The following is a 19,000-nucleotide window of genomic DNA, read 5'->3' as shown; positions in this document are numbered from 1 at the left end:
GAAGCATAGCATCATGTATGTGTCCAAGCATCAAATTTGAGATGCTAAGTGAGAGCCAATGCAATACCTTTCTTGCCCCTTGATTCCATTCTTGAAATGTTTTAATCTCTGCAGTAGTTGCATTTTTTTCAGGGACCTCAGGAGCCTCTTCTAGGTCTCCTTCAATGTAATCCTAGTATCCTTTTCCCATAAGGAAATTTGTCATTCTGAATTTTCACATAGGGAAATTATTTTTGTCCAATTTTTCTGTGACTATTTGGCTTGCATTTTCAGCATCAGGGGGAGAATAAGCAAAGACATCAGAACGGGCAAAGACAAAGAAGCTGCCGATTGCGCCAGTGAGGGAAGAACCGACAAAGGGAGAGACAAGAAGAATAAAGGAGCTGAGTTGACAAAGGAAGTTGACACATCCGAACAAGTTGGAACAAGCGGCAACGTCGGCAGAGTCAAGAAGGATAGAGCCAACCGAATGAAGAAGGCCAAGTCTCGAACATGGTCCGATGTGGTGAAGGGCTTGGAACTGGAAGACAAATCGGCAGCGACCAATTCGAACAAGAGCAGGAATGAATTGGAGACAGTTGATTCGATTCAACAGACAGATTCGGAAGAACGGGATCAATTCAAGGCCAAGAGGACGAGAAGGCAGCGAAAGTCGGCGCCAACACGAAGGAATCGGCGAATCAGAAGGGTCGTGGAAAACGGGACCGGGCTGGACAAGGAGCGTGAGCGAGGCAGAGTGACGACAGAAGGAGCCGGGTGGAAGGACCGGGTGCCATGGAGACTGACAGTACGATCCGACCTCAAGTTGAGCTTGAGGGGGAGTATTGAGCGGCAAGCTCAACCGGATCCGGATCGGTTGAATAAGCCTGAGCCAGATCGACATCTGGAAGGATGAGTCGGATCGGTGAGCCGGTAAGCTGGGGAGCCGATTAGCCGGATCAAGCAGTAATCGGAAGCCTAGTAGCAGCCTAGACTATTAGGTAGTTAATGTCTCATAGTTAGTGTCAGACACTCATGTGAGCATTGAAGTACATTGTACTTCTATCAGTCCTCTTAGGACTTGTATAAATAGTGTTGTTGAGCACGTTGTATTTACAGAGAATTTTACAGAGTTATTGATAATAGATTTAAGTTGTTCTGCTCTTTCTCTATCTCTCCTGTGTACCTTCTCTGTGTTAATCTCTCTCTCTCTCTCTCTCTCTCTCTCTGTTATGTGTTGTGTTATGTGTTGGGTGTGATAAGTAAATACATTTGGAAGGTTGTGTTATGTGTTGGGTGTGATACATAGACATGGTGGCACCACATGTCACTTTAAAGCCTCTCAAGGGGGTGATTGCACATAGCATTGCCGTGTGCGCCTAAAGTTCCCATGATTAATGACATGTGATATAAAATCTTTTTCTTACAAAAGAATCAATCAACCTAGACAGACACATGAATGAGCAAAACAAATAACTACACAAAAGTCATTGTGTTTGTACAAATCTTGTTTGCCACAACTATAGTGTATGGCAAACTATCAAAAGTTGTTGGGGGGTGTCGGGCCCTATAACATAACTAGCACCAAACCCTCATCAAGAACATAAGGTGATCATATCAATATATGTTGGACATTCTTATGCTTGTACATCAATGAGGTGGAGACTCTCATGGCTAAGGCTACCTAGAGGCTACTTGTAGGCACCGAAGCTTCAAGATGAGCATGTTTGTCAGTTTTTACGATCATGTGTCGGCCATCATCTCCTCTCCCCACGAAGAATTATGGTTTTGATTACATAAATTACCCATTCTTGATTAGCGTTAAGCACCACGGCTTCTGTTCGATCAAGGCTGACCAACCGACACAAATCATTACCGATACAAAATCACTCTAAAAAAAAGGGTTTAAATCGTTACCGAAATCGTTGTGTTCGGAAGGTCTCTAGCATCGATCAAATCGATCGATCCGAAATGGAGAAATCTCCAAAGCGAAGGCACACACTTGCAATAGTAGAAAATAATGGGGAGAGATCATGATTCCTGATGCACTAGGACAAGGCCTATGTGTGCTACAAATCTATTCATATCTGTCTGTTAGGGACTCTTAGGATTCATATCTGTCTATTAGGGACTCAAACCAAAGCAGTGAATGATTCTTCTGCAAACACCAAATCCATGGCATGTAATGCTCCCCCAAATGATTCTTCTTGAAAGCTGAATTTGTCATGGCTTAGGGTTTGCTTTTTGTCTCTTTTTTTGAGAATTTTGGACATCAGCACTACCCTTAATGCTCTTCGCCTTGCATTCTTCTTACTGCAGGAGAATCAAACTGCAGGAGCATGTTTTTTGTAGCATTGAATTCGTTGGATCGGTACAAGCGATCAGGATTGTGGAACAATGCTTGGATAGACTAGAGGAGATTACTGTCACTCCTTCCTGACAGTCTGTTAAGACTGGATTAGAATTGACATGAGAGCATGGGAAACTCAGGCTTGTTTAGAAAGATTTCTATCTCTGTATTTTTTTTTTCTTCCGTGACAACCTAGTATTTGTTTGGGTATTATTTCAAATATGATCAGAGTATGAAGCATACAAGTTCAGTTTAATTTAATGCAAGTTTTTAGCTCATATTCTTGGTTGGTAACAGAGCATGTTTAACAGGATAGTCAATCATGATAGAAACTACTGAGCTTCTTGACATAACTTCAGAATTCTGAAAAGCATCAGTAAGTATTGGAATGTTTGCATTACCCAGGAATTTTGTCATGTCTATTCATTCTTTAGACTCCTAGCGAAGTTGCCATTTCCTGTTACATAATGGATTCTGGCTCATTAATTAGGGCAAAAGCCAAAACGGTTCTCTGTATGGAAGTTTTAATGCCATGGGGATGAATCTCTTCATATATTTCTTTAAGAATTTTCCACTTACTGTTTTATTTTTTCTTTTTCACATGGGCTATTTCATTTTTTTTCTTTTGATATGCATTTTTATGTGATTAGTTATCACCAGGAAAGTGGAGATCCTGTAACATGCAGTAGCACTATTTTCAACAAACTTCTTGGGATTTCCACTTTTTAAATGAAGTAGATCAAGGTTTAATCTTTAGCTGTAGAGGACACAGTTTTAGTTGAATGTAGAATTTGTCTTGTAAGCGAAATTTGGAAGGTTTTTTAGCTAACATCTTGAGAAGTAGAAAATTTGAAACAAGCAGTTCTCAATAACAAATTCCTTTTTTCTGTCTGGCAAATTGCAGATGGCCTAATTGATTGACTCCACTAATGTATATGACCGCGTGCATATTCATAATGGAAAGGGGGGATTGAAGGTCCTTTTGACAGCGACTGGAATCCACAGGTGAGTTCTTGCTGTCAAAAGCATATTGCAGATAATTTTTCACTATTGTTTCTGAACTTGAATAAAAAGCCTTACTGTCTTATATAAGATACCACATACTAAAACATATGTTGATTCAATCACTTCCATTAATCCTCTATTTATAACTCATGAAGATCCTTCATAAACCAGATACGCCTGGCTAATTGATTATTTCTATTTTCCTATAAACATGTGATGGCCTGTCTACTAGTTATGATAAAAGACAAGGTGTCACACATTTGATGAGTGGTGTTTGCATCTCTGTGACCGCCCTCTGTCTTGACAATCGCTAATGTTGGCTATGATCTCCATTTATGGCTTTTTGTCTGTCTTTAATCGTTGATGCTTGAAATGATTCGCTGTCAGTGTTCATGGGCTTTGGTAATGTTCTGTCAATCATTATCTTTAAGGTCGATTAAGTCCAGTAGAAAAGCCATTTCCATCTTCCAGATGTGATAGTTCTCTTTTGCAAGTTTCTAGATGAGATATTTGCTAAGCATCTATGAATTGTTGTTTTCTGACAGTTTTTTGCACTCCCGTTTCAGCATCAAATCAATGACAGAAAAAGGCATCTCTTAATGTGTCTACTCTGATATAATGTGAAATAAGAGAAGGATAGATGTGCTAGATTTGCACAATCTTATATTCTATTGATACAGAGGTGCAGCCATTGATATTCTATTGAACATTAACTATATAGAAATGAATGATGTATTTTTGGGTAGCCTATAAATTCTGTTATGTTATATAAAACTTAAAAAGCATCTGTGGTGCAGATTCAATGTCAGAACCTCAATGATTTAGAAGAATTGGAACCAAGAGTTTGTCAGCATGAATGCTCAAAACAAAGCCAGGTGTATGTATGCATAATTTTGGCAGGAACTATTGGAAAAAATCTTGTAGAGAGCTGCTGTTTATTATGATCAAGAAGTTGTTTGCTTGATATCTACTTTGCCATTGCAACATTAGATCTAGTGCTTCAGAGTCTAGAATCAGTTTCCGTTTTTAAATTTTGATGTTCTGTATATTGCAGCTGTGCAAGGATGGAGGATTATTGAATTGCTGTGATGGATGTTCTTTTTGCATATCCTGCTGAATGTCTCGGTTCTGATTTAAAACTGGCAGCAAAAAATTTAAAATCAAGGGTTCTGTCCACACTATGCTGGTGAAATTTGTGGCAGGGAGGTAAGAAACAATGTGATATTATATATAATTGTGTTGGAGAGTATGAGCACAAAATCAAAGCTGATGTGAGAAGATTCATCTTCATTGAAAATCTGATTCATCCAAAAGTATTGCATATATTTGCAAATAGCCCTTCTGTGTAAGAACCATTGCTAAAAAAGACTACAAAATTTAGTTGGGGAATGATTGCTTAGAGTTTGATGGTAACACACGTAAGGTAAAACATGTTTTAATTTCGTAGTTGCATTCTTCCATTCTACAACTGACTTTGATGATCTCCACAGGCAGAATTGAGTGGTCGTTGTGAAAGGTTCTTAAAAGTCGATCATGACCATCCTTAGGAGGTGAGAAATTGATTCCATTGTACAAGACTTCAATCTTTTCTATACAAAACTAGGCTGAACCATGTGGTGTGTATATGCATAACCTCTTAATCTTAACCTTCTTTCCTTTTTGTAACATTTGCAGGCATACATCATACGTTGTTGCTGCCATTGCAGATATTTAGGGCATAAAGAAGGGGATGAAGGAACAATAGATGATGAGCAGATTGTAGAAAGAAGAAAGAAAGATATATTAACGTCTTTTGAAAGGCCAAAATGGCCGCCTATAAGACCAAACAAGAGAAAAAGAATTTGTATTGGTTCCATTGACTTGGCATTTTGCCATTGGCTCACATGAAATCCAAGGTTTCCAAGGAAAAACCATCAGATGTTACCAATGGAAAAAATCTTCCCCTTGCAGACAGATTGGTTTGATATGTCCTCTACAAAAATCACTGTATTAAATGGGTTATCTCAAAAGAGACTATGACTCTTGTCTAGAAAAGGACTCGTTTTTCAATGTTTTTTGCCTTCATAACAATCGAATTGTTGTCTTATGTGTATGCTTTATCCTAAATGCCCCTAGTCAATCCTAGATATCAGAGTTGAGCAGTTACATAGTCCATTCATTCACTCTTTTTATTAATGATAAATGTATTGTTATGCTCATGTCAATGTTAAGGTTAGGATTTGTTACTGAATCAACCAATTTTGTGTCTTTTCAACTACGGCTCATGCTTAAATAAGTCAAATGTCCATGTATTCCAGGAAATGGTTGAATGATTTACTTGGTGACATGATCTTGCCATGTTGAAAGGTTGAACAAACGACCTAGAGATTCAATGTCTATATTTATTTCTAAACTAAAAAATTGGACATTGAAACTAGAAATCATTGAAAGGATTTTAGCTTTCCATCTGAAATCATAAATAGTTTTTTGAGCTTAAATTAGTAACAAAATCCATATGGGTCTTGACCGTAGATTTCTTCGGAAGCCATAAACATTTTTTTAGGATGAATTAATAGTAAACTCCTTCTATAGCCGAGTGATTAGGGCATGGCAGTGGACTCTGAATGCATCAAATGCATATAAAGTATGGCCATCTTGAATCCCATGGCTCAATTTCAAATCTCCAAAGAGCTTTCAAATATGTAATAAAGGTGGGCACATCACAATTGAGACATGATCAAGCTTGATGAAATTGTAAGTGTATTTCTAGGATCAAATTCTTTTGGTTATAACTTTGTTAATTACTCTAGTGGTTTGTACATTGGGCTTTATCCTATTGACCGAATTTGATTCATAAAATGGTTTGACCAAATCCATTTAAATCGCAAAGGCAAGGTACTTAAGTATGCGTCCCTTACCAATTTCACCATTCTTAACTTGGCTATCTCTATGGTGAGAATCTGCAAATACAATTGCTATCTTATGAGTGCTCTGGCCGTCATACCTGGCATTGACCAATGACATTGAGCAATTTAAGACATCATAAAGGTTGCTAAGCATAACAGTTACCGATGTCTTGTTGTCGATACAAACTGGATCCCTGAGATGTGGATGCAACATACATACATGTACCCAATGTACATGCATATGTACATACATACACATACACATACACACACACACACACAGATACATACATACATACATACATACATATATATACCATTTCATGAGAGAGACAATCTCACATAGTTGTGGCTATTCTATGTGAGAATAGGTATGCCACTGGATGAATTAGCAAGGAATGTACACACCACACATGTTTAAAATGCCCCATGACCCTGTTAGTTCAAGCAAAAAAGTTTATATTACAAACATGTTTATATTGGTCCAAAGAGAGAGAGAGAAACATTTTAACATAACAGGAACAATTTAGGTTTGAAGCCCTTTCCTAAGGACCCATTTAGTGCTAAACTTCCAGTCATAGAGAAAATAAACTCCGTCGGTAGTAACCGGAATACGCGACGAGAAACCGACATATGATCGTTCATCCACAATGGATGCGAGATCCAGCCCTGAATAAGACAAGAAAAGCTTCGACTTCTTCTTATTGGGTTTCCCATTGGTTGACACGTTCTGGAAGCGCACCGAGATCTCTTGTAGGCTCGCATCGTAGTCGATAAACACGGCAACTTTCCGGTTAATAAAGCGTGTCCCATTCCACAAGAACCGGCTCTTCACCGAGTTCACACTATTGATGTCCAAGCCGACATGTGGGATCTGTGGGTCCCAGCTATAGGCCTCATCGCGCGAAGTGTCGATCTCCACGGCCAATGTCTTGGGATTGGGAGTCCCGCTCGCGGGCTTCCCCGTGGCATCCTCGATCTTGAAGAGACCGAAGCTCTCGGGTCCGCTCTCCCCTACATCAATGGTCGGGGTAATCGCAAACGCAATGCCGCCCCCGAACACGCGTTTCACGCTCCGCTCCGCATCCCGTTTGACGTTAATTGTGAACACGGTCGAGAAGGATGCGGCGTACGGCGACCCTTTCTTCCATAGTTGTACCTTCTTTTTGTATTGGTAGCGTGCCGAGATGACTACGTCGTCATTGCAGAAGATGATCCGGCCGGGCGGCGACGAGGGAATGCACACTTTGTCGCGGGTTAGGCCGAGCGATTTGTCGAACCCACAAGCTAGCTTATTGGTGGAGAATGGCGGGAACGAGAGGGTGATGCCCGGGGGCAGCTCCGGAGCCACTAATGCCTAGGTGGCGAGCATTGGCAAGGCTAGCCATAGACATAAGGAGAGCACTACTATTGAGGATGCAATGGGGAATATGATTGGCTTGGACATGTTGTTTCCTAGAAACTTATGTTTGTGTCTCTTGTGTATGTGTGTGCTTTGGAGGGGCTACCTTATGAGTGTGTGTATATATACATATACAAAGCTCATGAGCCTCTTTTGCCTTTGTCATTCTTGTGTGTAGGTAGGTGTGTCCCACCATGACCATAGACCCAATTCAAATAAACAAATGAAGTTTTGGGCGAGTTTTTGCTTAGGAAAAAGAGAGACCTTATTTATGACAATCTAAGCTTTGTTGAAGTTTTGGGCGAGTTTTTGCTTAGGAAAAAGAGAGACGTGCAATAACTATGTGTGTGTCATGGCCCATGGGCTCGAATAAAATGTAGGCTAGATCAATTGCATACTCTCTCTCTCTCTCTCTCTCTCTCTCTCTCTCTCTAGCTCTCAACTTTACCTGATGTAGCACGATTATGTACATATAGTTTTGGCTGCTGCTTTGGGATCTTCACTATTAGTATTTTTTTCCACTCTTCAAGGATTTGTTCTTGGAAACTTCAACATGTGTGAGCCATAAATGTGTGGAAAACGACGAGTTTTGTTACGATGGTTCGAAGAGGATTTTAAGTGCATTTAACTAAGTAAAACTCTCTAGGATTTTCATGTCCTAATTTTAGTGTATGCAAGACTAAAGCATTAACAACATTCAATTGGATTATATGGAGAAAACTTATTCAATGCTTTTACCTAAATTTTCTCATATTCGAGGAGTCAAGAGGTCAACGTTAATTTAGACCCTTAAGTTTCTCAAGCTTTTCCATTTCTGAAAAGTGGAGTGATAAAATTCTACGCGTCTATCTTCAATGAAGAAGTAACCAACCAATATTTGTTGGTTGTTATTAATCTTTTTTTATTCAAGTGGTGAAACTAAGTCACACAAATCAAGTATGACATTTATAAGGGCATGTCATAGATATAAAATGTAATCTATGAAACAAATCCTTTTGTGATGCTTTGTGGTGAATTGATTCCCATTAGTTACTCTATGAAACAACATTGTGCATGCTCATGTTTTGCACAAAAAGTCAAACAAAATGATATTGTTACATTATCATTGTCCAATGCGTTGCCATTTATCGGATCTTGCCACACCCCTAGAAAACAATTTGCTCACCTCTTCAATTATTGAAAGGATAGAATGACTTTCTAGTGTCAACCTTTTACGAAAAAAGGAACAAGTCGCTATCCATAAGCTTCACAAATATTTTGGTGAGCTTGAGAAATTGTACCATTTGTGGATTATTATGACATTGTATTTAAGTTTGGATATGTAAAATTAAAATAGTTGTCGGTTGCCCATTTTATATAACACTATATACTATGCACTTGGATGACTCTTTTTATTTACTTAAAAAAATTTCAATGCTATTCAAAAGTGCAAGCAATATATCGACGTCATCTTATGTGCAAGTAGCTTGAACTTAGATATGTTGAGCCTTACTTGGATGAGTAAGAAATTCATTTGGCAACTTTGGGAATTGATATTTGGATAATGTTGCTCTCTCTCAAGGTAAAATGAAAGGAATGTTGGTAATGCATTTTTTTGCACCACCATTTCCCCTTTTTGCTATTAAAGAGAGAGAGAGAGAGATTTTATTATATCCTCACTAGTTAAATGTGACCTATAGGGGCAACAAGTGATTCATTTTGCATAGTATGTTTGGGTTGAGTGGTGACTCTCAATGTTCAAGAGTTTTTATTGATAAACTTGGCAATCAGAGTGCACTATTGTGATTGTGAGAGGAATGCCTCATGAGTGTAGGGGGTGGGGTGAACTGACAATGCATGGAAAGCAAACTCAAATGTGGTTGAATTCAGTGCATTGTATCAAAGTGTGATACTTTTGACTCTTGCACTTGTCCAAGGAAAATATGCATAGTTCATGAGTCTTCTTACTTGTGCTCCAACACCTCATCTCACATTAAAGAGATAAATGTGAGCTAACTCGTATTGAAGTAATGATGGGGATTCGTTACGAAGGGATAGGTTTTAACATGTATTGATAAAGTGTGGTTTCCCTATTCAGGGAAGAAGATGGTTGTGTAGTTTTGGTGCAACATCCAGAATATAATGTGTGAAATGTGATCCTCCAAATATCTCCAAAGTTGTGAAATGTTAACATTGTAAAAAAACCTCATACACAGATGAATCTATTCAAATATCATGAAACAAAGGTGGTGCATTCCATTTTCCAGAACATATCTTCAAATCTTGACACACAAAGTTATCCACAAAGTTTCAATCACAACTTGCTCATTCGAACTTTAATATGGGAAGGCTGTAAAGTTAAGATTGAAAAAAGTTCACATTATTGTTCGAAAAAAGGAAAGAGAGAAAGGGATAAATTAGCATTCATTGAAGCAAACTTAGATTTTAATCCCTTTCCTAAGGACCCATTTAGTGCTAAACTTCCAGTCATAGAGAAAATAAACTCCGTCCGTAGTTACTGGAACACGCGACGAGAAACCAACATATGACTGTTCGTCCACAATGGATGCTAGATCCAACCCCGAGTAAGATAAGAAAAGCTTCGACTTCTTCTTATCGGGTTTCCCGTTGGTCGACACGTTCTGGAAGCGCACCGCGATCTCTTGTAGGCTTGCATCGTAGTCGATGAACACGGCAACTTTCCGGTTGATAAAACGTGTCCCGTTCCACAAGAACCGACTCTTCACCGAGTTCACACTGTTAATGTCCAAACCCACATGGGGAATTTGCGGGTCCCAACTATAGGTTACATCCCGCGAAGTGTCGATCTCCACGGCCAATGTCTTGGGGTTGGGAGTCCCGCTCGCGGGCTTCCCCGTGGCATCATCAATCTTGAAGAGACCGAAGCTCTAGGGTCCGCTCTCCCCGATATCTATGGTCGGGGTGATTGCGAACGCAATGCCGCCCCCGAACACGCGTTTCACGCTTCGCTCCGCATCCCGTTTGACGTTAATTGTGAATGCGGTCGAGAAGGACGCGGCGTACGGTGACCCTTTCTTCCATAGTTGTACCTTCTTTTTGTATTGGTAGCGCGCCGAGATGACATCATTGTCATTGGAGAAGATGATCTGGCCGGGCGGAGATGAGGGCGTGCACACGAGGTCGGGGTTTAGGCCGAGCAATTTGTCGATTTTGCACGTTAGATTAGATGCGGAGAATGGCGGGAACGAGAGACTTACACCCGTGGGCGGCTTCGGTGGAGTTAATGCCTCTGTCACCACCATCATTGTCGGGGCTAGACATAGCCATAAGGAGAGGACAGCAATTGATGATACAATGGGGAAGACGATTGGATTAGACATGTTTTTTCCTAGAAATTGTTTTGAGGGGCTGAAGGGGATATGAATGTATATATAAAAGTTTGTGAACCGCCTATTCTATTGCCTTTTATTTTATGTGTTGGGTAAGTGTTAGTCCTATGGTGAACATGGCCCCAAGAGAGAAAAAAGCCACCATTATGTGTTGATGTCTTATTAGTCAATAATGGATTGATTGTCTTATTTATTTTATGGCAATCAAAACTTTTTGTTAGTTGGGGGAATTTTCGTTCAAAAAGGGGATAGGCCAAGATGTACACACCCCAATGCCCAATGTCGGTTTTGTAATTTAACAAGCCAATATAGATTAGAGTTCTAATATCAATCGCATCACGTCTCTCTCTCTCTCTCTCTCCCACATGGTTTTGCTCGATGTAGCATAACTATGTAGAGTTCAAGCTGCTTCGGGATCTTCACTACGTCTTTATCTTTTATCTTGTCTTATCATGGTCGTGATTGGCCCCAGGTCGAAAAGTTGCCCATTAGGTGTCGATGCCTTATTTATGGGAACCTGCGATGTTGCTCAAGGGAGTTCGTTTTCTTCCATAAAGATCCCATGACAAAGGCGCCCACATTGCAATGTCAATAGGTCAAGCCCATAGTTATGATATCTATCACATTATTCTCTCCTCCTTACCCATAGTTTTAATCGATGTAGCACAACTATGCACAATTCTACCTACTCTCAAGATTGTTGACCCTTATATATGTTTGCTTTCACATGTGTGCATCATGTTTGTATTAATAAAGTCACAAAAATAAAACAACTCATCGTTACTATTGTTTAAAAATGGCCGATATAAACTATACATTAAAAACATTTGTTTGCAATATATTCTTTTGAGAAATATATTTATCTAAATACATTTCTCCAAACTTTTCTCAAACCCTTAGAATTGTCAAAGTTAATATTGACCCTTGAGTTTCTCAAAGTTTTTCTATGCTTTGAAAAACATTAGATTGGGATTATCTCCTCAAATCTCGAAAGGATGTGATAAAATCAAATGTCAACATTTACAAAAGAAGAAACAAGTTGGTATTTGTTTGTCCGTTATTCCTTTCCTTTATTTACCTTTGGAATCGGGATGGTGAAACTTAATCAAACAAAGAGCTTGTGACAAGCATAACATAGAATCTATGGAACAAATCCCTTATGGCATTTGTTTACAATTAGTTGCCACTACTAACTAGCTGATGAAACAAAATGATCTTTGTTACTTAATCATGGTTCAAGGTGTCACCATTATCCAATCCAACAATTTTCCTTGAAAAGTTAATAATGAGCTCAACTCTTCAATTGTTGAATGGATGTAACAACTTTCAAGAGTCGAGCGTTCATAGAAGACGAAACAAGTTGTCTGTCACATATACAAATATCTTCCATGTGTGGATAATTATAAGTTATAACATTGCATTTAGGAGTGTGTATGTTACTCTCAAATCCAAATTTAATGTGTAAATGGTTACAACTTGCCAACGTGGCTCAACATTGTAGCGTGCAAGTGAACGACCCTTCTACTTTAATCACTTTAATATTGGCTCTTGATTCAATTCAAGATAAATATTTCACAAGGTGAAAGTACTTATTATTAGTTGGTATTTCAACCTTTTGTTGTTGACTATCCAGAATTGTACCCACTATATAACATCCTCTAATGCTCAAAAGAATAGACAAGCAACATGAAGATATGTTCAGCCTTATTTGGATGAGTAAGGAATCATTTCATCAACTTTTTGAATTGATATTTTGATAATGCTATCTTGATCATTGGCTTTTCCACAAATTTAAGTAGATAGTTTTGTAATAAAGGTGAAAGTTGAAATTTCCACCAATTTAAGATTAGATCGTTTGTATTAAAAGCAAAGGCTGAAAAGCACCAAAGTTCTAGTTCTTGAAACCCAAACTTTTTGTGTGATGAGCCGAAGATAATGTACACTACTTTTTATACCACAATTTCATGCTTTCACATGTAATGGGTGTGTATCTTTCCATTTATTTTATCTAGATAGTACGACGACCACTTCCAATGTAGTGTGAAGCACTCAAGAGACCCATGATATGGTTGTGTGAGCTTGTAAACAAGCATACATGATATAGGTTTCCTAGAATGAACATGATACCAATACCAGGCTATACATAGTTTCAAAATCATTGCATTATTGAGGTTGGCACATAATGTTGCCTAATAAACAACAAATAGATAGCAATTCACATTAGGTGACGATGATTAGGAGACTTTTTTTTTGTCATGAGTGGTAGCAAGATTGCCATCTACTTTATTCTTATTTAGATATTACTAAGGGGCATTCAAATGTCATTATTGGTAGCATGACTATCATGATCCATTTAGTTAGATACTTTGATAAAGAAAACAATCTTCATTGACCGTTTATAATAAAACTATGATTAGGGGACAAGTTGTGTGCATATAACAAAGGAGAAGGATCAAACTTTGATGGTAGAAGTTCAATTGGAAGAAATCATAAGCACCATCAACTACATGTAATCATTTTGTGTAGAGAAACACATTGGGAGCACATCTTAGATAAGAAACCTTGAAAATTCATTGTCATGACTCATAATATAACATTGCATCTTGTCTCAAGGATTCTACCTCATTCTGTCTTTCAACATTGTATGTTGACACAAAGCTTTCTATAAACGAATAACATATTTCTATAAACGAATAACATGGTAATTACCTCTTTCATATTTGAAAGGAGATGAGAGCTTTCAAATGTCGATATCAATAAACATAAAAAGTTATCCATGAATGTATTCAATTGATGTATAGCTCAATGAAGCTGTGAATGAGGTTCAAGCTCTCAAAAATCAAAAGTAGGTGATGGATTCATTCTTTTCATGCTTTTAGTGAAATGTGTGTAAAGGCTTGCGGGGTGGTTCAACTCTAGAAGTTTGAAACATGATCACCTAGACTATGGACATGTATTCTAGAATATAGTGTCTTCAACTTACTTTAATCGCTTACACATTTATCTGGATTAGTTCTACATAGTTTTTAAATATGTATAGCATGGACATTGCGTGAGATCTATAAACATGGATGATGGCACAAATTAACATGGGGCAAAGTCAACATTGGCCATTATGTATGTTAAAAGTACACACAAAAAAGAAACTTTAGATGTCCCCACGATTTTGATATAATTTAATTAATTTGTGGCAGAGTCATGGTCTTACCTTATTAAAAATCCTAAATTTAAATTGGTTGATAAATTTGACAATGTAGTTATTACAAGCTTAATGGAATTTCGCTTGGGGTTCGAGTAATGGGTTTGATTTGAAGCTCATTGAAAAACTTCATGTTTATGTGTTTTAGCATTGAGGTTGTGGATACTAATCATTTGATCCCAAAACAACGGGTTTGACTATTCACTTTTAATTACCCTAGGGTTGGGAAAAATTCTTTGAAATAGCTAGTGAACATTATTGTATTGTTGACTTCCAATCAATGGGTATTGCAGGGCATTTTCATAAAGGCGTTATCATGTTGCCGAGTTTTATCCAAATTTTCATTAACCAACATTATTGACAAATGTTCATTTATATTCAAGAGATTGGTCTATCATTTAGCAAATATGTCTGATTCTTGGATACACCAAAAATAAAAGACTAGCAAGCCCTCTTTAAATGGCATTTCTTATTAGATGATACTCACGGTTGGTTCAAATTTGGCAAATTGGCTAGCATGGTACCTTTAAAACGTAGAAAAATTGTTTGGTCGATGCCAATTACTCTAATTAGGACTAACTAGGAAACTAATAATTTACTAGACAAGTTACCATGCCGATTAGTTTCGAGGATCGTCACAATGTTAAGAATAGAACTTTGCACAGTAAAACAAGGTTAAGCATTGGGTATGAGATACAAAAATTACGATCTAAAGCAAGGGGGGTAAGCAAATTATTTGACCCAAGTAGGGAATAAGGCAATAGATATGTTTTAATGGACAAAAAAGAGCAAATGCCGGACATTACCGTCACTTTTTTTGGTAGCTGTAGCCAATGGTTTTTCGACAATTGAGGTAGCACACAGGTAGGTGACGCATACATTTTACTACTACTACTACTACTACTACTACTACTAACACACACACACACACACACACACACACATGTTCCACGGTGTCGGTTTCGTGTCATGTAGTCAGCGCAAACTATGGGCTAGTGCCAAGGGCATTCTGGGAATATATAAAAAACCTAAGCTCTATATATAACCCAAAAGAAGCAAGCAAGCAAGCAAGTAAACAAGCAAACCAAGTAAACCATCCACTTGGCTTGATGGAGAGGCTTATCAAGATTGTGGCCATGGCGGCGGCGGTGCTACTACTTGGTGGCGGAGATTTCTTATCGGCTGAGGCGGCACCGCCACCGCCACCCGATGGCACAACCATAACGCTCCCCCCGTTCTCTAACACCACCATGGTCTGCAGCTTTGACCCGGCCATAAACGCAGGCAAATCAACGGCCATGCCCATCTGTGTACAATCCTACCCTACCCCTGGCCAATACATATACCTTTGTGATGACGATGAGCAAGTCTCGGCCCGGTACCAATACAAGAAGAAGGTGCAATTGTGGAAGAAAGGGTCGGCCTACGCCGCATCCTTCTCGACATGGTTCACCTTCGAGATCAGCCCCGAGATCGAGAACGACGACCAGGGCATCTTCGGTTCGGGCCTTGCCTTCGCCATCACTCCATCCCTAAGTGTCGGCACGAGCGGGTTTGGGAGCTTAGGGCTTTTCGAGATCGATCGTGCCACGGGGAAGGCCGTGTCCAGAGGAAAGAAATCGCCCAAGACACTTGCGGTGGAGATCGATCTCAACCGCGATTCCGAGGCATGGGACCTCGAGCCCCCGCACGTGGGGCTTGATCTCAATAGCCTCCGGTCATCGGAAGGGGCCTTCTTGTGGGATGGGTCCGGATTCGCGGGGCGACGGATCGCAGCCTTTATAGATTACGATGCCGCGAGGCACAAGCTCGAGGTGCGGTTCCAGAATGTGTCGAGCAGAGGAGTGGCGGACAAGAAGAAATCGAAGCTCTTTTTGTCGGTCTCCGGGCTGGATCTGTCGAAACATGTGAACGAGCGCTCGTACGTGGGCTTCTCGTCTCGTGTCCCCGTCACTACCCATGGTGTCTACTACATCTACAATTGGCACTTCACAACCCAATGGGTACTTAAGAAGAAGAAGAGGGCATTGTAAGATTTTGATGGGCATCCATACATGCTTGTGAAACCCACACCTCTCTACTCCACTCTGATCTACATTATACATTTATATACATTGTATGGCATGTCAATGTTACCATTTCTTGTCTCTTGATGATAAGGAGCCTCATAGCATGATCCCTCCTCACTTCCCGATATGTATCCGATATGTATCTGGTCAATGTAGAGATTTTTGCAATGTTGTATCCGATGTTAAGGGTAAAACTTGGGTCCATGTAGAGATTTTCACAATGTTGTATGATGTATCCAACGTAAGGGTAGAACTTTGGTCCATGTAGAGATTTTCACAATGTTGTATCCGATGTAAGGGTAGAACTTCTAACAAACAATCAATCGCCTCTCGCCCGCCGATGTACCCTAATGTTTTCGACTTTTATATGGGATGCCATGTTTTAAGATCATGTCTTTTTTGGAGGGAGGGGATCTTAGCAACTCTGGGAAGCAGTCTTGCTAAGGGCGATCAACATGTAAGTAGTTTATTCGCTCATTTTATTCACTCACTTCGGCATTGTGGGAAGCTAAAGGAGTTTGGGACAATAGAGACAAGAGGGGTTGAAGGCATGTTGGAATGGAGCTTGATTCTCTATAATGAAGGGGGCACATGAAAAAGAGGCTTAAGAATTGCTATGGTGCATGCATTGTTTCATAAAACAAACATGTGTGGTTAGTGAAGGGGGCACATGAAAAAGAGGCTTAAGAATTGCTATGGTGCATGCATTGTTTCATAAAACAAACATGTGTGGTTAAAAGGTCAGTTGTCATTCATGGGAAAATTTAGAAGAATGAGGAAGTAACCGTTTTCAAAAAATTGGTTTGTTTGTGGGCAAATTTCTCTATGAGATAGTGATTTTGACATCACTTATCTTTGGTCCTTTTCCTTTGATGATATACAATTGTTGAGATGGCATATATTATATACTATTTGTATATTGCCTCGGGCCACTTTAATTTTAATACCAATGGAGGATATTTTTTATGGATATTTTTTTTTTTCGTATCGTATATCTACTTGTTCCATAATATGCATAACTTGTATTGATTATACACTTAAGCATTGTTGCTCTTGTGGGTTGTGATGGGGGTCTCCAAACAAAATGTTGGAGCATAGGAATAAGAAAGAAACCAATAGAAGGGTTGGAGAAGGAAGGGACAATACACTCTCAATGACCTACTATTCCACTGGCCCACCAATTAGTGTGAGGTTTTCCTAAATACATAATAACCAAGAAAGCAAAAAACAACCATCCCTTGTATATCTCCCAATGGTTTATATAAAGAGTAGGGGATGGAAATGTTACATTGGATGGCCCATTTATTTGTTTTGACCATTCTAAAGGTTTGCTCGATGAATTTCCACCCCTAAACTTGATGGACTTATATTCATTCCTAATTATATCACAAGTATGATGGACCCTTCCTTAGACTAGAAAACAACGACTACACTCCACTAAAACCCCAATATCTTTTCGGAACAAGGACCAAACCTTTGAATTTTTGCACACTAAAAGTTGTCACAACATGTGAATATGAAGATTCAAAATGTGAATATGAAGATTCCAACTTGTGGCCCTTAATCAAAACTCTAACCATCACACCCACTTATTTTAATTATATTTTTAGTTATTATTATTTAGAGTTATCAGACACTGGACACAACAAATAACCACCAAATGGTATGCATGCATGTATGCCAAGTGGCAATCATGTGTGATCCTATGTATGTTATATAAGTAAAAAATCTACTTAGTGTTGAACCATTCTAGTTCATCGCTAGTCTTCAACACTTTGTCATCTTGCTCTCTGGGTAATACAAATTCTTGTCTTCTTGTTTTTTTATTACCTTATTTTCTTTGAATTGACATCGTCTTCGAAGCTTCGGTTGTAACAAATGAAGACTTCCCATGCTTTCCAACAAGCTACATGTCACTAAATTTGGTGAAATTTATGTGTGTCAACTTCCTTGCACAAGACAAACTAAAAAACTATCCAAACAAGCAGCTTGCATCATCTATGTTTGTGTTTCAAACATATACAGTTATGAATATGTAAAAACTAGACCAAAGGGATTTTGAGCTCAATATACTCAAGAATAATGAACACTTTTAAACTCTAATTATATTAAGAAGAAGGCTTACAAGATTAGAAATAGGATGAATTATATTAAGCTAAGTGGGTGTGCTTAAACGTAGATTATGTACGCCCAATGAGAGCCTACAAAATATCCAAAAGTTGAGAGAGGGATAGACCACTCTCCAATGTTTTACTTAAATAGTGACCCAAAACAAAAGTTTGTGTGGAATTTGAATTCAAAATTACTTCCAAATTCATCCACTTTTCTCCATTACATGGACAAGTGAGTGTATACTCTAGCAAATAAATTACTTATGTGACATTGTTAAGAAATGGTTCACACCCTCGAGCTTGCTAGATTTCTAACAAACCTATCTCATATAATCAACCAATTGACAACAAGACCTTCGGTTGCTTGGGCATGTGGTGAACTTCATCCGATTCAAGATATTTCTTATCTTGTAAATCCAAAATTACAGATCCAATAGTGACTACCATACATTCATGGGTGTCTCCACGTATGATGGACTCAAGTTAGCAAACTTTATAATTGGTGAACCAACACTCCATGCACATATTAGGTGATCAAGTCATCAACTATCACATAGAGCAACTTCGATTTTATTTGTTGCCCTTTTATCCTCCTTAAACAAGTCATTAATATCTTCGACTCCTCAATGTAGTAGTTGAGGGAGAGGGAT

General features: G+C 38.8%; 2 protein-coding genes, 1 long non-coding RNA gene and 1 pseudogene across 5 annotated transcripts; 2 read left to right on the top strand and 2 right to left on the bottom strand.

The window, feature by feature from the left end:
• Positions 1–1,695: 1,695 nt before the first annotated feature.
• LOC147855163 (uncharacterized) lies at positions 1,696–5,132 on the top strand. Of its 3 annotated transcripts, none has more exons than XR_015530783.1 (8): positions 1,696–2,161; positions 2,299–2,705; positions 3,234–3,334; positions 3,901–4,016; positions 4,132–4,209; positions 4,389–4,540; positions 4,825–4,884; positions 5,009–5,132. It is a non-coding gene; the product is annotated as an uncharacterized LOC147855163 (long non-coding RNA). The 3 variants fall into 3 exon arrangements; XR_015530781.1 differs by having other exon boundaries at positions 3,880–4,016; XR_015530782.1 differs by having other exon boundaries at positions 2,299–3,073; positions 3,880–4,016.
• Positions 5,133–6,710: 1,578 nt separating this feature from the next.
• Positions 6,711–8,093, bottom strand: LOC147855162 (seed lectin beta chain-like). The gene is made up of 2 exons (XM_087330597.1): positions 8,070–8,093; positions 6,711–7,576 (listed from the first exon to the last, which is right to left on the bottom strand). Exons 1-2 carry the CDS (start codon positions 8,091–8,093, stop codon positions 6,746–6,748), a joined length of 855 nt encoding a protein of 284 aa, XP_087186723.1. The 3' UTR covers positions 6,711–6,745.
• A 1,812-nt stretch (positions 8,094–9,905) lies between these two features.
• Positions 9,906–11,014, bottom strand: LOC147855161 (seed lectin beta chain-like; annotated as a pseudogene).
• A 4,204-nt stretch (positions 11,015–15,218) lies between these two features.
• LOC147855160 (lectin-like) lies at positions 15,219–16,625 on the top strand. Its single transcript, XM_087329961.1, has one exon. It carries the CDS (start codon positions 15,280–15,282, stop codon positions 16,201–16,203), a length of 924 nt encoding a protein of 307 aa, XP_087186087.1. The 5' UTR covers positions 15,219–15,279; the 3' UTR covers positions 16,204–16,625.
• Positions 16,626–19,000: the final 2,375 nt, after the last annotated feature.

This window comes from Azolla caroliniana, unplaced genomic scaffold, assembly GCF_043228905.1.
Source record: "Azolla caroliniana isolate FFs.n. ecotype wild unplaced genomic scaffold, voAzoCaro1.0.p SCAF_14, whole genome shotgun sequence".
In the NCBI taxonomy this organism is placed as follows: domain Eukaryota; kingdom Viridiplantae; phylum Streptophyta; class Polypodiopsida; order Salviniales; family Salviniaceae; genus Azolla; species Azolla caroliniana.
The sequence above is the reverse complement of the archived record's forward strand: the minus strand, read 5'-3'. Positions and strand labels throughout refer to the sequence as shown.